We start from the raw sequence: 14,856 nt of genomic DNA on the forward strand, positions 1-14,856 counted from the left end.
GAAGTGGGGGTTACCTATCTGCTTAACGAATATGCAATATTTATTTTATTAATAGTGTTTTTATTAATGGTTATATATTTTAAAAGCTTTGCTTGTTTATAAATTGACTAATTAAGTGGGAGATCATATTTTATAAGCGTCATATCCTTGCAGTAAGATTGATATCCTGGTATTAGTTACCACAAGCTGCTAAATGCTTATATATGTTGTGTAGAAAAATATTCTTAGTGATGCAACCAATTGTATATAAATATTCCACTGAAAATAACAAATCATTGACAGGGCCACAAACGAAATATTTGGAAAAGCCCCCGTGTTTTTGTATATATTTAAATTCTTTTTTCACGTGTAAACTCTGTTTTTAGTAGAGCCTTTATTATTTTTCGGCTTTACGTTAATTGCAAACATTGTTATTCTTTAATCTAATGCCATCTTATAAACAAAGGTTTACACACATAACTAATTTAGCGCGTATTTGGAAAATTTCCTTTTAAGTAATTGCTACAGTTTTAACCTTCTAATACGTTATTAAGTTTAAAATAGTTTCAAAAATTGCATTACATGTATATAAAAAAACGAGTTTTTACTTGTTTTACGTCTTACATTGCGGTAACATATTTTTCATATTCAAAACCTATTAATCAAATAGTAAAACACAAAGGTAACATTTGTCACGACGACCCGGTCTTAAGTCGACAGTCATGATTGCTAATAGATACCCAATTATAAAGTTTGGCAAAATGTCGTACCGATTATAGCGCCTCATTTCAATGCATGAAAGCAGCGGGGATTAAAACCTGGACCTACAGAACTTAATTTTTATTGTCACCACTAATATTGGTACTAAATATTAATAAAGTAAAGTTGATTAGCACCGAATTGCAAGCTTAATACATCAACAGCAAATCGCTCTTCCAACCGACAAGGAGAAAACTAAGTTTTTTTTTTATTTTGGTTTTTCGCACATTAATAAAAGTAAATAATAAATGCGACGGGAAAAAATGACAAAATCAATTTAACGATTTAAAACATGCCGAAGGTATTAATGTTTACATAAAGATTTTAAGTATGTTATGGCATGGTCACCAAACCCAAAATTAATAGTAAAAGATCAACAAATCAGAAAGTAAACGGCAGCACAAATCAAAAGTTATATCTTAAACAAAAAAAAACAGGCTTTGAATAAAGTTCTTTTACTTAAGTAAATTTAAAAAATACAGTTAAAAAACTTTACTTTTATAGATATGAATCAATTCTTTAAAATAAAAGAAAATGAAATGTTACCTGAAAACGCTCCTGTAGCGAATTTAATTTTAAAAAACTGTTCTTTAGTGGTTAGTTTATACAAGAATATAACATTCTGGCTAATTCTTACGGAAATAAACTTTGAATTTAAGTAATGTCTAAATCCATGTTTATTGAGTGGCGCCCGTTCAGCAGAACAAAATTGCCTAACTGTTTTTAAAACGAACATTCGTACTTAATAAAAAGAAATGAATCGTTGAAAAAAATGATTCAATACCAGAAAAACGAGGTTAGAGTTTCCATGTGAAAAGAGTTGTTAAATAACCCGCAAATTCGATAAACAAGTTATAGTTAAAAGCATTGAAACTTATTATTTAAATAGGGAGAAAAAATACGTCAAAGCTTGACAGCAAATAAATAACAATTCCATTTCAAATCAACATCAAAAACTGTTTGTTTTTAAAATTAAAAGTTAGCTTATGCGGATTTATCCAAAATAAGCTACACTCCCCCCAACATATTTAAATTTGTTATTTTTTCACAAATAACAACTGGTGAATCATAAAAACAAACCAATTCACTTAAAATTTAACCTCATCTAGAATTAAACATTACCTATATTCTCACATTAAAAAAAAACTTCATATTTCTTTTTTCTTATTCTTAACAATAAATTAAACTTTAACAATACTGAAAGTGGTAAAAGTTGGAAGGTTGTTTTTTATGATTGCACAAATTTTTAGTTGGGAGTCAAGCTTCAATCAGCCAATGTGGGAAGCTTCGGTACATTTTATCCTTTATAATAAATAAACAATGTTATTACTGTAAATTGTTGAAATATAAATATAGACCCTAAATAAAGTTAATTTTTACCTTCTCTGAAAATCTGAAGCCAACAGCATATGTTTTTTTTTCACCGAATGTTTTTCTTGGCAGAAATTTCACATTAGCCAAAAAATTTACTTAACTAAGAAATTATTACAACGTTAGATTGTACAGGTAAACTAACAAAATTTATTTTTAAACACCTAAATGTTTTTAATTGATATAAGTTTTAGTCTATTCATCAGCAATTTTAATTAGTATTGGGCATCCAGGAATCTTGGAAGGTAATATGCTGTTAACTGATTTATTTAGTCCAGCTAAAAAATAAATGCACTTTAATAAAAAAATTTAAAACCATTTATAATTTAGAAAAAGTTAGATGGAAATATAAATTGCTAAATTTTACCTGGACTATAAATGTTCAAACACCTGAAAAAAATTAAAAACAGAGTTTATTTGTAATTTAAATTGGGGCAACTAAAGTTGAAAAAATAGGATACAATTTCTTACCTTTTAAACTCTTTAAAATACTTAACAACAACACCTTAAAAAAGCCTCGTAATGCCCGATGATTTAGCCACTGCAGCTAAATTGCGTGATAAAAAAAGCACACTGCTCCCGAGTATATTGTTGGTTGTACTGATGTTACCAAACTAAAAAGAATGCAAATTTAAAAAAATATTTTTGTATCCTAATCAATGGTTGCTAGTAGTTGGTTGATAAACCTACATTTGCCTACTGTTTAACTCCCTTTGAAAAATTGTATAAAACGTATATCCAAAAATTTAAAAAAGGTCAATCAGATTAATATATATATCTAAAAATACTATAATAAAAAATCAAAAAAAAGAATCACTAATTAAAAAAAGTTTTAAATGTTTTTGACCAGAAAGTAAATAATGGCTGTTTGGAACTAAATATGTTTTTTAATTAAAACTTAAGGTACAATTAAAACATTTTAATTTATAAAGCAAAATTTACTTCTAATTAGTAAAATTATTAGCATAAGTCCATTAGACAAACCATATATTTTAATCATTTAGTTTTTTTATAATTTTGCCTAAAATATATTTTAACATTTATTAATAATTGTATATCAATATACCCAAAGTCTACCTTAAAACGGTATAATTGCTATATAGATGAAAAAAATTTAAATTGCTCTATTTAGGATGTATTAATTTCGTTAATACCTCAATACAGAAGCCATTCAATTTCTTATTTAGTTGAAATTATGTAACTTCAACATTTTATTGAAATTGATAAAGTTACTTATGCCTAGTTTGAGTTTAATTTTAAGCCATTGCCACAATTTTTTTTAATTTTAATATTGTTTCTTACAAAATTTAAAGACCCTTAACAATTAAATTCATAACATCATAATAATTTAAAAAAATAATGTGTCCTTTTATATAAAATTGTTTTATATATTAACCAAATGAAATAAAAAAAACTACAAAAAAGTTTAAATATAAATTTGACATATTTAAATGGCGTGCTGGTAGAAAAAAAAATTTTTTGCCTATATATAAAAAAACTAATTTTAAACAAAAAAATAATAAGTGCTAATTTTTTTTTAATTTGTTAACAATATTACCATTTTAACTTGGTATAGGCTATACTAATTTATTTTAAGAAAAAAAATAATTCTTGAAAACTAATATGCATGCATGCATAAAGAATATCAATCTCATTCTTAGTCAGTATATTGATTAAAATAGTATCTTTAGTTTTTATATATTTATATTTCTTACTAAATATTTCCGTGTGGGTTTTCAATAAAATCATATGATCATATTTTACTCAGAAGCATTGAAATCACCAGACAATGAAGTTACATTTCGATGATAACTTGCTTCTGTATCAGATCTTAGGCTGAATTCTGCAAAGACAATCTTTGTTAAGTTTGCAAGAAAAAATTATAAGAAACTGGATACAAGGTAAATTTATTAAGATATTTGAACATTTTTTAGTAATTCGTTTTTTTTATGTTTTAAAAAAGAAACCTTTAAAAATTCACAATTAAAATGTAAAAAAATCTTGAACAGTCAATTAACAAAATTAAAAAAAAATTATTTCAAGTTATAATAAGACAAAATTTTTACCTATTTAAAAATGTTTTTAATATAATTATTAAATGAAAAAAATAAAATAAAAATTTTTGTAACCTAAATCATTTACATTTATTTTTATACATAAAATTCAATCATATTTAAAAGATTTAATTGATAACTTTAGTTACTCAAAAATATTATTTAGTTTTACTGAAATTAAGATAATTTTCGTAAATCTACTTTCTTGGTTTATAAGTTTTCAATTAGTTTTACTAAACCTAACAAGATATTACAATGTTAAGGCATTACACCAAGTTGGTGTTAGTTATAATTTAAAAGCAAGTAGAATAAGCCCAACATGTTTTTAGTTATTTAGACAACAATAGGAAAAGTTATAAAAAGGTACCAGCAAGCAACATAACTTTAATAAGGCCTTAACGGCAGGTTTTTGTGTTAAAAAGAAAGGATACCAAAACTATAATAAACTGGATTAAATTTTTTTCTTTATTTTAAATTTTGTACCTGTTCAACATTTTGATGGTTTGTAATATGTTAACATTTTCGGTCAGATGATTCTACTTGTCATTGTTAATAAATAAATAGCGATTTTTGTATGCAATTGTTACACTAAAAACAAAATTAAGGTTGTGCATTAAAAATATTAAAGCCATTTAACAAAGGCTTTAATTGTCTAGCCTGTTTGAAGTTTTTCAACTTTTCAGACTAAAATTAAAAAACCAATAATAGTAAAACTTTACACTAAGATTACAAGTAGAAATACCGCCCATTGGCCTGGTTATTAAAAAAAATTTATTTATTGTTTAGTTATTTAAAGTTGTTAAAAACAAAATATGGAATTAAAGGTGTTTGTTACCATCAGACAATTTTTTTTCCATCAAGTTAACAATTTTTTTTTTGAATCTTAAAAGTTCATGGAAACCACGTTTTTTTAATTAATGACGTTGGGCCGTACATAGAAATCAATAAAATCAGACAGATTTTTTTTTTTAAATAAAAAATTAATATTGGCCGAAACTAAATTTTTAATCGGGTTTTAAAAAAATATAGCAATTTTGATTAAAATTACTTAAAATTATGGCCATTTAGGTGTTATTTTAAACTAACTGATTTTTGTTATAAAGAACCTTTAAGGCCTGTTCATACGACAAGTCTAACGTTGTTTTCAAATGGATTTTAAATGGTTACGCATTCTTACTTTACGTTACACTGCTTAAGCCATGTAAACGGGCCTTTAAACGTATAATTGCTTAGGTTCGAATCATAGAGTTGAAAGAGGTAAAATACACGTAACCTTAAAAATGTTATGTCACTTAAAAAAGTATTATACGTCACGGTAAAAATTTTTGTTATTTTTATAGAATATTTGTTATTTTTATGGAATATTTGTTTGTTTTTTATGGAATATTTGTTAATTTTTGTTATTTTTATGGAATATTTGTTAGCTTTGTAGCTTTTTTGGATAAACGCGCATAAACTTACTTTAATTTCAAATACGCTTGTAAAAAACGTTTTTAATATCGAATTATCATTGAATTGTTATTAGTTTACTGACAAGTTTTTTAACGTACTTTCATCCCCATTTTAATCAGTAGTTCAAATGCCTTTCCCTTCAATTTGGTTATCGAATTTGCGGTTTATATTTAATAATTTTTTTTGGCATAGGAACTTTAAACTAGATTTTCTGGTATTAATCCAAATTTTTAAACCATTTATTTCACCTTATATTAAGTGCTATTGTTTGTTTTAAAAACAGGCTACAAATTTTTGTTGTACCAAACAGACGCCACCCAATAACCATGAATTAAATTTTCTTAAATTCAGAGTTTAACGATTGAGATGCATAAATGCCACACTATTTATCCTTGAGGCCCCATCACCATAAAGTGACCAAAAAGTACGTTTGTAGGTTGCAAAATGTAGAACAACTACAGGACCAATGTTAGGTAGTGTTTGTAGTTGAACTACTATTGCCTAACTTATATAAAATAAAATATACGTAAGATTACATTGATTTTACTCTGCATAGGATAAAACAATTTACAAAATAACACAGTATTTGGAAAAAGGGTTTTAAAAATTGCACATTTTATGATGATTAACAGTCGTTAGTTTGTTACGTTAATATTGCAGATTTTGATTGCACATTATAAATTTATATTTAAAAATATATATAACAGTGTGGGGTTATCTTTTTTAAAGATTCATTTACAGTGTTTTGGATACAGCAAAAATTTAGAAAACAAGTAGTACAAAAATACAAAATGTGAAGATTTTAAAAGTGCTAACCAGTGGAAATAAAAATTAAAACAAAATTTTACATTAAAAAGTAAATACATATTAATAGGCAAAAAAATGATAATTTTGTGTAAATTTAGTTCTTATAAATCTCAACTGTCACTGGAATATAAGTAAATACAATATAGAATGCAACACATTTTTAAAAAAACAAAAAAAAATTAAAAAAAAAGGCATTATTTTAAAAAAGTTTATCATTGAACATAACTTTAACCGAAACTTTTGAATTATAATTCGAAAAATGTTAATCAAGCCATGAACCATAAATGATATTAAAATTACCATATTTAAGTCAAAAAATTCAAATAAGTGCTACAAATGAACAAATAGAATGGTTGTCACCTCAAAATTTTTAGTGCTATGTATAAAAAAAATAAATGCAACAATATTTTAATTTCATTTACAGACAGTAGGGTTTTTTTATATAATAATTTTTAAAAAAATAACATAATTTTTACTAAATAATTTTAGGTATCCTGTGAAAACGTGTTTTTTAGACAATAATTGCTTTTATAAAGTCTTAAAACATTTGAAATATGCTAATAAACACTTAAAATAAGACTGTATAATAAAAGTATATATATTAAACATTTTCTTACAATAAATATATATAAAGAGTCTTTTATAAGCATTGCTTCTTGGATTAACAAGTGGAACTAGAAGGTCGAAACGGTATATTCTTTATTTATGTTGTCACTGGTGTAGTTTTTAAGCTCAATCTTAAGATAAAAAAATTTTAGTTAATATATTACATTTGAAATTAATAAAACTTTATACAAAATTTAAGACAAAAGTGCTATTAGGTGTACCTAGATAGATCACGGACTTTAATTAGCTATGAAATGTTAGTTTATAATAAGAAACATGCTATAAGTTTAACTAAATTACATGCTTGTGTAAGTTATCACAAGTAGCAAACGAAAAATTAGTTTTTATGTGAAATAATTTATTCAAATGCAAAATTTTTGAATAAAAGTTAGTTAAATGTTTAAACAAAAGAAAGTAAACATAATTTTTTGTACTATGTGACAAGGCAAACCTACTACTTTTATTAATCTTGTTTGCTTTAGTAGTCCTGTGTAATAATGTTGAATATTTAATTGTTGTTTTACCCAACTATATTTAAATAACATTTTTCTACCCAAATTTAAGAAATAAAATCAAGATTTTTTTTTCTTTTAACTTACATGAGAATCATTGCCATGTAGATCGTCACCATCTCCTTAAAAAGAGATAAGGTTATTACTTCGTATTTTACTTCCTTGTTTGAGTTGACATAAGATTGTATACCAGGAAACTATTGGCTTATTTTAAAACTTTATTGTTTGCATTGAAGCATGGATTTGGTGCATAAAATAACAATTAAGATTGTGTGGTGTGTGGGATGAATGCATTGTGTTTAAACTACCAATATTATTTTAAACTGATTTTTAAATGACTAAGCCTTCCTTTTACCTTTGTTGCGTTGTTGTAAAATAAAATATTATTTTCGGTGTGCATTTAAGTATAAAAATTGCATTAATGGTGAACTATCTTTTTATATAGTTACCTGGTGGCTTTGGTTTTTTGTTTGACTTGTTAACCTCTGCATAGGCTTCATCAGGTGCTTAATTACATATTAAATGATTAATCATTGAAAAAGATTTTTTTGATGTTGATAAATGAATTTTTTACATATTATTACATTGCTAATTTACTTAAGCTATATATAATATAAAGTGTATAAATTTAAATAAAGGCAGATGCATCATGTTTGGAAAATTTTACCAAATTAATTTTATAAAAATTAAAAAATTAAATTTCAAAGATTTAAAATACCATAAACCTTCTTTAAATACACATTTACAGAAATTTAAATACCTGGTGCTGGATTTTTCTTTCCTTTCTTCTTTTTGCTAAAGTTGACCTCAGCATAAGCCTCACTTACTCCTGCAGAAGTGGAGGGAGCATAAAGAGGATTTACCTTCTCCTCTTTCTCATTTTTGCCTGGAATATATTTAGGACATTGCAATAAATTATTGTTTTGCAAGTAAATGTTTACTTATATTTTCTTAGTCCCAATCATGTATTATATAACTATTTGCTAATATATACAAATTTTATTATAATTGCAGTTCATTTTTGTTTTTTTTCTTCATTTTTTATTTGTATTTGTTGAAAACAAAAACCTTTTTTCTTCTTAGGTTTGTTGACTTCAGCATAAGCATCCTCAATAAAGTCAGAATCACCGGGTTGGTAAAGTGGGTTTACCTTTTCCTCCTTTTCCCCTTTACAAATAAATAGAACAATTAGAAGGCTTTAAAAACATTTTTGATCAAAAATAAATTTAAAAGATTATCAATAAAGTTCACCCTTTTTCTTTTTGTTTTTAGGTTTATCAACAACAGCATAGGCCTCTTCTATTTCATTTCCACCAGAAGGTCCATACAATGGATTATTTCGCTCTTCTTTTTCACTGTTGTCTACAGAAAAAGTTTGAATTAAAAAAATATTTTTTTTAAATGAAAAGTGTTTTTACCTTTCTTTTTCTTTTTTTCTTTTGGTTTGTCCACAACAGCATAAGCTTCCTCTGCTCCAATTCGCGAGGTCCCATATAAGGGGTTGTCCCTTTCAACCTTTTCATCTTTAACTGAAATATTAAAAATCATAAATAAATTCTAAAATTTAAATTTATTATTTCAATTTTCTAAAATAAATATTTTAAATAGTAACTGCAACAAAAACCATAAGAAAAAGTGAAGTTTTACAATTTGTCTAATTAAGAGCTATTGAAAGCAATTTTTGTTCTAAACTATTTTTTATCACCTTTCTTTATCTTTTTAGGTTTATTGACAGCAGCATAGACGTCTGCACCATTTCCACCTGAAGAGATATACAATGAGCTATCTCTTTCTTTTACATTTATAAAACTTTCTGTCAATAATGTTTTTTAGCCTACTAATTTGTAAAAAGCAATTGTGTTTTCACATTGCTAAAGTTTACATCTGGTTTCTATAACCTCGGACACAAATTTTTCACTTCTTTCTTTAGTAAAAGAGGATTGTGTCAATAAACGAGCAGAAAAAAAGGTATTTCTACAAAACTTTTGACTGAATTTTCATATAACAATATAATTACAACTATAACTTATAATATCCTAAACTAGCAAAGGCAACTTAAGTCTTGGTCAGAATAACTGATGTTACTCTATGTTTATGTAGTAAAGTCGACCTTCCCACATCAAGAATAAATAGGTATAAAAAAGTGAACATACCACTATGCATATTTTAAATTGGGGTGATGGTGTTAATACTTTCTGTTACAAAAAAATATTAAAATCTAAAAATGAATTTTGAGATTACTTTTAAAAATTTGTAAAAAAACTTTATAAAAACTTACCATTTTTCTTTTTGTTAGTTTTTCTTCTTCGGCACCAAAGAAATAGCAAAACCCCAACCAACAATAAAACAACAGCAACAACTACAATAATAATTATGATTGTTGTGTCCAAGCCATTTAAACTACCAGGACCAATGGGGTCAATTGGTGTTGAATCAATTACATTTACATTAAATTCAACAGAAAGTGGTTGAGTAGGAAATGTAGGGGATTGAATAGTTAATGTATAACTACCATTGTCAGCTTGTGATACCTAAATAAAAAAAGATCAATATTACATTAACACTGGGTTTAAAATAGAAATTTATCAATTTCGTTAAACTAAGTGTTAATAAAAAAATCTTAGTTTGCATAATATATAATTTAATAAAAAAATTTTTTACATGAAATAACTACATAAATTAACACATGATTTACCTTATTTCTTGTAAAAGTATAAGTCTGTGAGTCACTTATATTGGTGACTGGTTTCATATTATCATTCGCAACATTACTTTCTGCCAAAAAAAAATCTAATTTTAATCCCTCATAAACTGATGTTTTAAAACCATAAAAATAATAACAAACCATTTAAAGTAAGATTTGAAATAGTAGAAAGTGGATTGGAAATAAATGGAAGTGTGCAAGTTCCAGTTTGATTGACAACCCAAGGTAATGAACATTCAACTTCTGTGGAGGAAGATGTTTGTCTGGGTGAATCTATTTTACAAAAAAAGGTTGATAAAATTTAAAATTTACTATTTATGAAAAAATTAAATAAAATCCAGTAAAAAAAAATAGTAAAAAATTTTTTTTTTTTCGAAATTAGTACACTATAATAAACCACATAGTTTTAAAAAACTATATTTTTTTTAATAATTGTTTGCAGTATTAAAAACAATGATAAAACAATAGACAAAAATTGTATCTACAAATTTATTTTTTAATTAAATTGCAATGGCATATTCCAGCTTATTCAAGTAATCAAGATTACATGTAAAAGGTGTTACGCATGAATATTGTGGGCTAGGATTTCTATTAATTGAAATCCCAACAAGTTATTAACAGATTTCGATCTGATTTGATTAAATATCTACTTTCTAATTTTTTTACAAACTCTGATGTTTTAATAATATTGGTTTGTAAACTGTGTAATTGTAGTATGAATATTTTATACAAATAGACCCAAAATAGGTCTAATGGCAACCTGTTAAACCAATACAAAAATATAAAGTAAAAGTTAACATAAAAATGAATTATACCAGTTAAACAACCTTATTTTAACATCTTTTTATTAACATAAGACATTGTTAAGTCATATTTTCTTTTATTTTTTGACTTTGCTACTAACTAAAATTGTAGATCTAAAAAGATGCCTTTACTAATTTTACTTTTTTTTGACTTAACATGAAATATTATAAAATAAAAATCTGTAAATAATTGAATTTTACCTAAATTTACTAGGTACTTTGTTGAATAATGTTACAGCTCAACAAAAATTAATTTTAAAAATTGTTTATACATAAACTGTAAACATTTAAAACAACAAACAAGCATATCAGAAAACAAATATGAGTTGTTATATGAATATATACGCTAAGCAATACAAGATAAAAAAAATTTATTGGTATTTTAATGTTAGAAATAAATTTGTTTATTACCTAGGCCTACTCACATTGTACATTCAGTGTAGAAATATTTGATCTTCCAGTTTGACTAAATTCTGGTAGTTGAGTAAATAAAGAATTTGCTTGACAATATACTTGCTTACCATTGTCAGATGCTGTTAAATTTGCTGTTGTGAAAGTTGAACCCTAAATATTTATAACAAAAAATATTTGTTAAATGTTTGATTTTTAGAATCCAAAAATGCTAAAAAACTGGTATAAATTAAAAAGTTAAAAGCAAAAGATTTATTATTTGGCAGACAAAATTAATAAAAATTAAGATCTTTATTCTGAAAAGTGAACAAAAATTAATAAGTATTAACCACATCTTGTTGATTTGGAGTTTCTCCAATATAAAAAGTAGATGAAGTTGCATTAGGAATTACTTGATCATAATCACAAATTAAATTTAATCTATTTCCTTCAATCACTGTTTGAACTTCATTTAATGATACAGTTGGTGCTGTGATATACATTTTTCTTACCAGAAATTTTATTTAATAAACTAAATTAATTTATTATTCAAATAAATAAATTAAGAAAACATTCAATCTGATAGGTAAAATTTCTAATAATATGATTAATTTTAAGCTAAAGTAATAATATGATTAATTTTAAGCCAAATTAAATCTATACCCATTAAGTAGAAATTAAGTCAATAAGTTCTCGAGAAATAAGGTGATTTCAAAACAAAATTTACATTCCCAATAACCAGTTTAATATATTACCTGTCCAGCATTGTAAATTATTTTGTCCACTCCACATTGCATTTGCCAAACAAGTAGTTGTATTAGTTAAAAGTTGAATTTTATTTGAATAATATAACTCTCCATTCTTAGAACAACTAAATGTTCCAACTGAGTTGTAGGTTTTGTTTGTTGCAATAATTTCAACATTGTATGGAAATGTGGAACTACAATCTAAAACAATAAATCAAGTGTGATTTTATTTCTAAATAAGTTTATGTTAAAATATATTAATATACTCAAGTTAAATTATAAGTTAATCTAAACAGTTACTGATAGAAACGGACAATATAAAAAAAAAATTAGCAAAACTTAAAAAATGTGGTTCTTCACTTTATTTTAATACATTTATATTATTTTAATAATCTTCTATGTTACACAAATTTTATTATTGGTAGTTTTATTACAAAAAATTGCCTAGTAAATGTTAAATAATAAAGGTTCTACAATTGTGCTAGTAATGATTCTAACTCAAGAAAATCACACAAAACAGCTACAAATATATATAATAAACTTTTATAAAATAACTAACCTTGAACAATAATCACCCAAACTTGAGTTAAAACAGGTCTAGCACTACTATCAGCACATTCCAAAGTAACATTAGATGAACTGTTAAGAGGTTGTAAAAAAGTGAGGTTAGATAAAATATTTTTATCTTCTATTACACAGGAGATTGAATCAGAGTTCGAGCATCCCATAAAAACAGCATTATAAAACTCTGTTTGACTTTCAGATTCAATCCAAACCCATGTACAAGTACTAATATCAGCTGGTTGTGGTACTGTAGCAGTTACAATTAAACCTGTGTAACCTGTTGCCCAAACATCTCCATTTCGTGAAAGTGGAATCGTTGATAGTTGAGCATTAACAACTACAAATATTAATTTTAAAAGTCAAAATAAAAAAATATTATGAACCCTCAGACCTTTAAACTATCTTATAAAAAATTAAAATACTTACCAAATGGATATAATGCCAGAAAAATAAATATAATAAAATTTAAATGCATATTTTGAAAAAAAATAACCAGCTACCAGAAATAAGAAATCGCTACCCGCATTATTTTCTCAATGATTTATAATAAACAGGGTTTACTGTATATCATTGTCTTTCCCTCATAGTAAGTGTTGTACCCGATGTATGGCACATGTGTCACAAAAATTTGTTGTTCTATTTTAAAAATTTATTGTAAATTAAAATAATAACATTTAGCACAAATCAGTTTAATATTTAAATAATTTAACAATGCATTAAAGTAGGAATGCACTTACATATTAATAAGGTTTTTTTTCGCTTGATAGAGTTGTTTGTAAAGTTCAATAATTCTCTGTTGCGGAATATAATTTACGATCGTAAATACTTGCTTTAGTTAAGCAATTTTATTTTAGTTTCAGGTTTATATGAATGCACATACATTGTTATATATTGAGCACTATTAAATCACTGTTTAAATGTCGATAATTAGTGTGTTGGTAATATGTTAACTTTTCTTCCTCGGGAATGAAATAAAATTTTAAAAACAAAAAAACATCATATCCTTTTTTTAAACCTTTGCAAAATATTGGTACTATTTACCTGAAAAAACATGAGAAATAATATGCTAAGGCAGGTAAAATTAATCGCTTTGGGGTCCATGACATGCATACTGCAAAAATTTATGCACTGAACTAAATTCCCTTTTTGTTAGAATTTGTTTATATTCTTATTATTTTGTAAAATGATCGAAAAGGGTATAACGGTTTCACAAAAACTTGTCTAACGTAAAATTAAAACAAATATTTTTACTTTGGTTAAGTTTAATATTATTCAAAATGTAATGTCGTGATGAATAGTTTTAATGAAGTTGACACTAATATATTGAATTTGCTAAGTTTTGATCGGGTTTATTTAAAATATCTGAGTAGTCTGAGTAGCATATAAAAAGTATATCTGAGTAGCATATAAAACGTCTTGGATTCACCTTTTTTTATAAAGTCTAAGGATTTATAATATATGTGCTACACAAACAAATGAACTTGCCAAAACTAAATCTTTACAATTTTTTTAAATAAATAAACTTGTTTTGATTTATTGTACGCAAGTTTCGTGCGCCGGTCGCCGTTGCAACCATTTTTCATTTATTTGCGACTCAAATTGTTTTTTTTTAGATTGCATTTTTATTTCAATCTAAAAACACCTAACCAAAAATATTTCTAATAATATTTTGAACAGTTTATTGCACAAATGAATCTAAGCACCAGGAGTTTAGTTGTTTTCCATTATTCTTTAATTAATAACTGACATATCAAACACATTTTTGTTTCATAAAAAGAAAACCTTGCCTTGTTTTAGTTTAACAAATTTTTGTTGGGGCGGATGAATCAAACGCGTCCTTAATGTAACTTTAAATTCTGCACTAATAACTTCCGTAATCCAGAATGTGGTTTGCCTGGCTTAGCATTTAAGTTTTGTCAGCTTAGTAATGAAAAAATCTAGCAAGTACAGCAGAGTCGCCTTGAAGGAAAAATATAACCTTAAGTTTGGCTACAAGACGATAGTCTTAGATTTCACACCTTTTTAAATTGAAATAAAATAATTCGCAAGCCATAACAGGTAATCTGTCCTGCATCAGAGTAGTTTAGTTTATTTTATGCATGGTATAAA

General features: G+C 25.6%; 1 protein-coding gene and 1 long non-coding RNA gene across 8 annotated transcripts; one reads left to right on the top strand and one right to left on the bottom strand.

Annotated features, from left to right (window-relative positions):
* The first annotated feature begins 3,892 nt into the window (after nucleotides 1–3,892).
* On the top strand, nucleotides 3,893–11,262 carry LOC145753876 (uncharacterized). Of its 3 annotated transcripts, XR_014283868.1 has the most exons (6): nucleotides 3,893–4,010; nucleotides 8,289–8,469; nucleotides 8,624–8,671; nucleotides 8,813–9,508; nucleotides 9,837–10,534; nucleotides 10,769–11,262. It is a non-coding gene; the product is annotated as an uncharacterized LOC145753876 (long non-coding RNA). The 3 variants fall into 3 exon arrangements; XR_014283869.1 differs by having other exon boundaries at nucleotides 8,624–8,680; nucleotides 9,837–11,262; XR_014283867.1 differs by having other exon boundaries at nucleotides 9,837–11,262.
* LOC145753839 (uncharacterized) lies at nucleotides 6,172–13,313 on the bottom strand. Of its 5 annotated transcripts, none has more exons than XM_082570319.1 (17): nucleotides 13,174–13,313; nucleotides 12,743–13,084; nucleotides 12,193–12,384; nucleotides 11,788–11,927; nucleotides 11,473–11,611; nucleotides 10,386–10,517; nucleotides 10,236–10,315; nucleotides 9,819–10,071; nucleotides 9,246–9,302; nucleotides 8,959–9,069; nucleotides 8,792–8,902; nucleotides 8,609–8,707; nucleotides 8,301–8,426; nucleotides 7,990–8,046; nucleotides 7,628–7,659; nucleotides 7,484–7,515; nucleotides 6,172–7,159 (listed from the first exon to the last, which is right to left on the bottom strand). In XM_082570319.1, exons 1-16 carry the CDS (start codon nucleotides 13,220–13,222, stop codon nucleotides 7,507–7,509), a joined length of 1,929 nt encoding a protein of 642 aa, XP_082426445.1. In that variant the 5' UTR covers nucleotides 13,223–13,313; the 3' UTR covers nucleotides 6,172–7,159; nucleotides 7,484–7,506. The 5 variants fall into 5 exon arrangements, with proteins under 5 accessions (XP_082426445.1, XP_082426442.1, XP_082426441.1 ...); XM_082570316.1 differs by having other exon boundaries at nucleotides 7,628–7,662; XM_082570315.1 differs by lacking the exon at nucleotides 7,484–7,515 and having other exon boundaries at nucleotides 7,628–7,662.
* Nucleotides 13,314–14,856: the final 1,543 nt, after the last annotated feature.

This window comes from Corella eumyota, chromosome 5 (genome assembly GCF_963082875.1).
Source record: "Corella eumyota chromosome 5, kaCorEumy4.1, whole genome shotgun sequence".
NCBI classification, from domain to species: Eukaryota; Metazoa; Chordata; class Ascidiacea; order Phlebobranchia; family Corellidae; genus Corella; species Corella eumyota.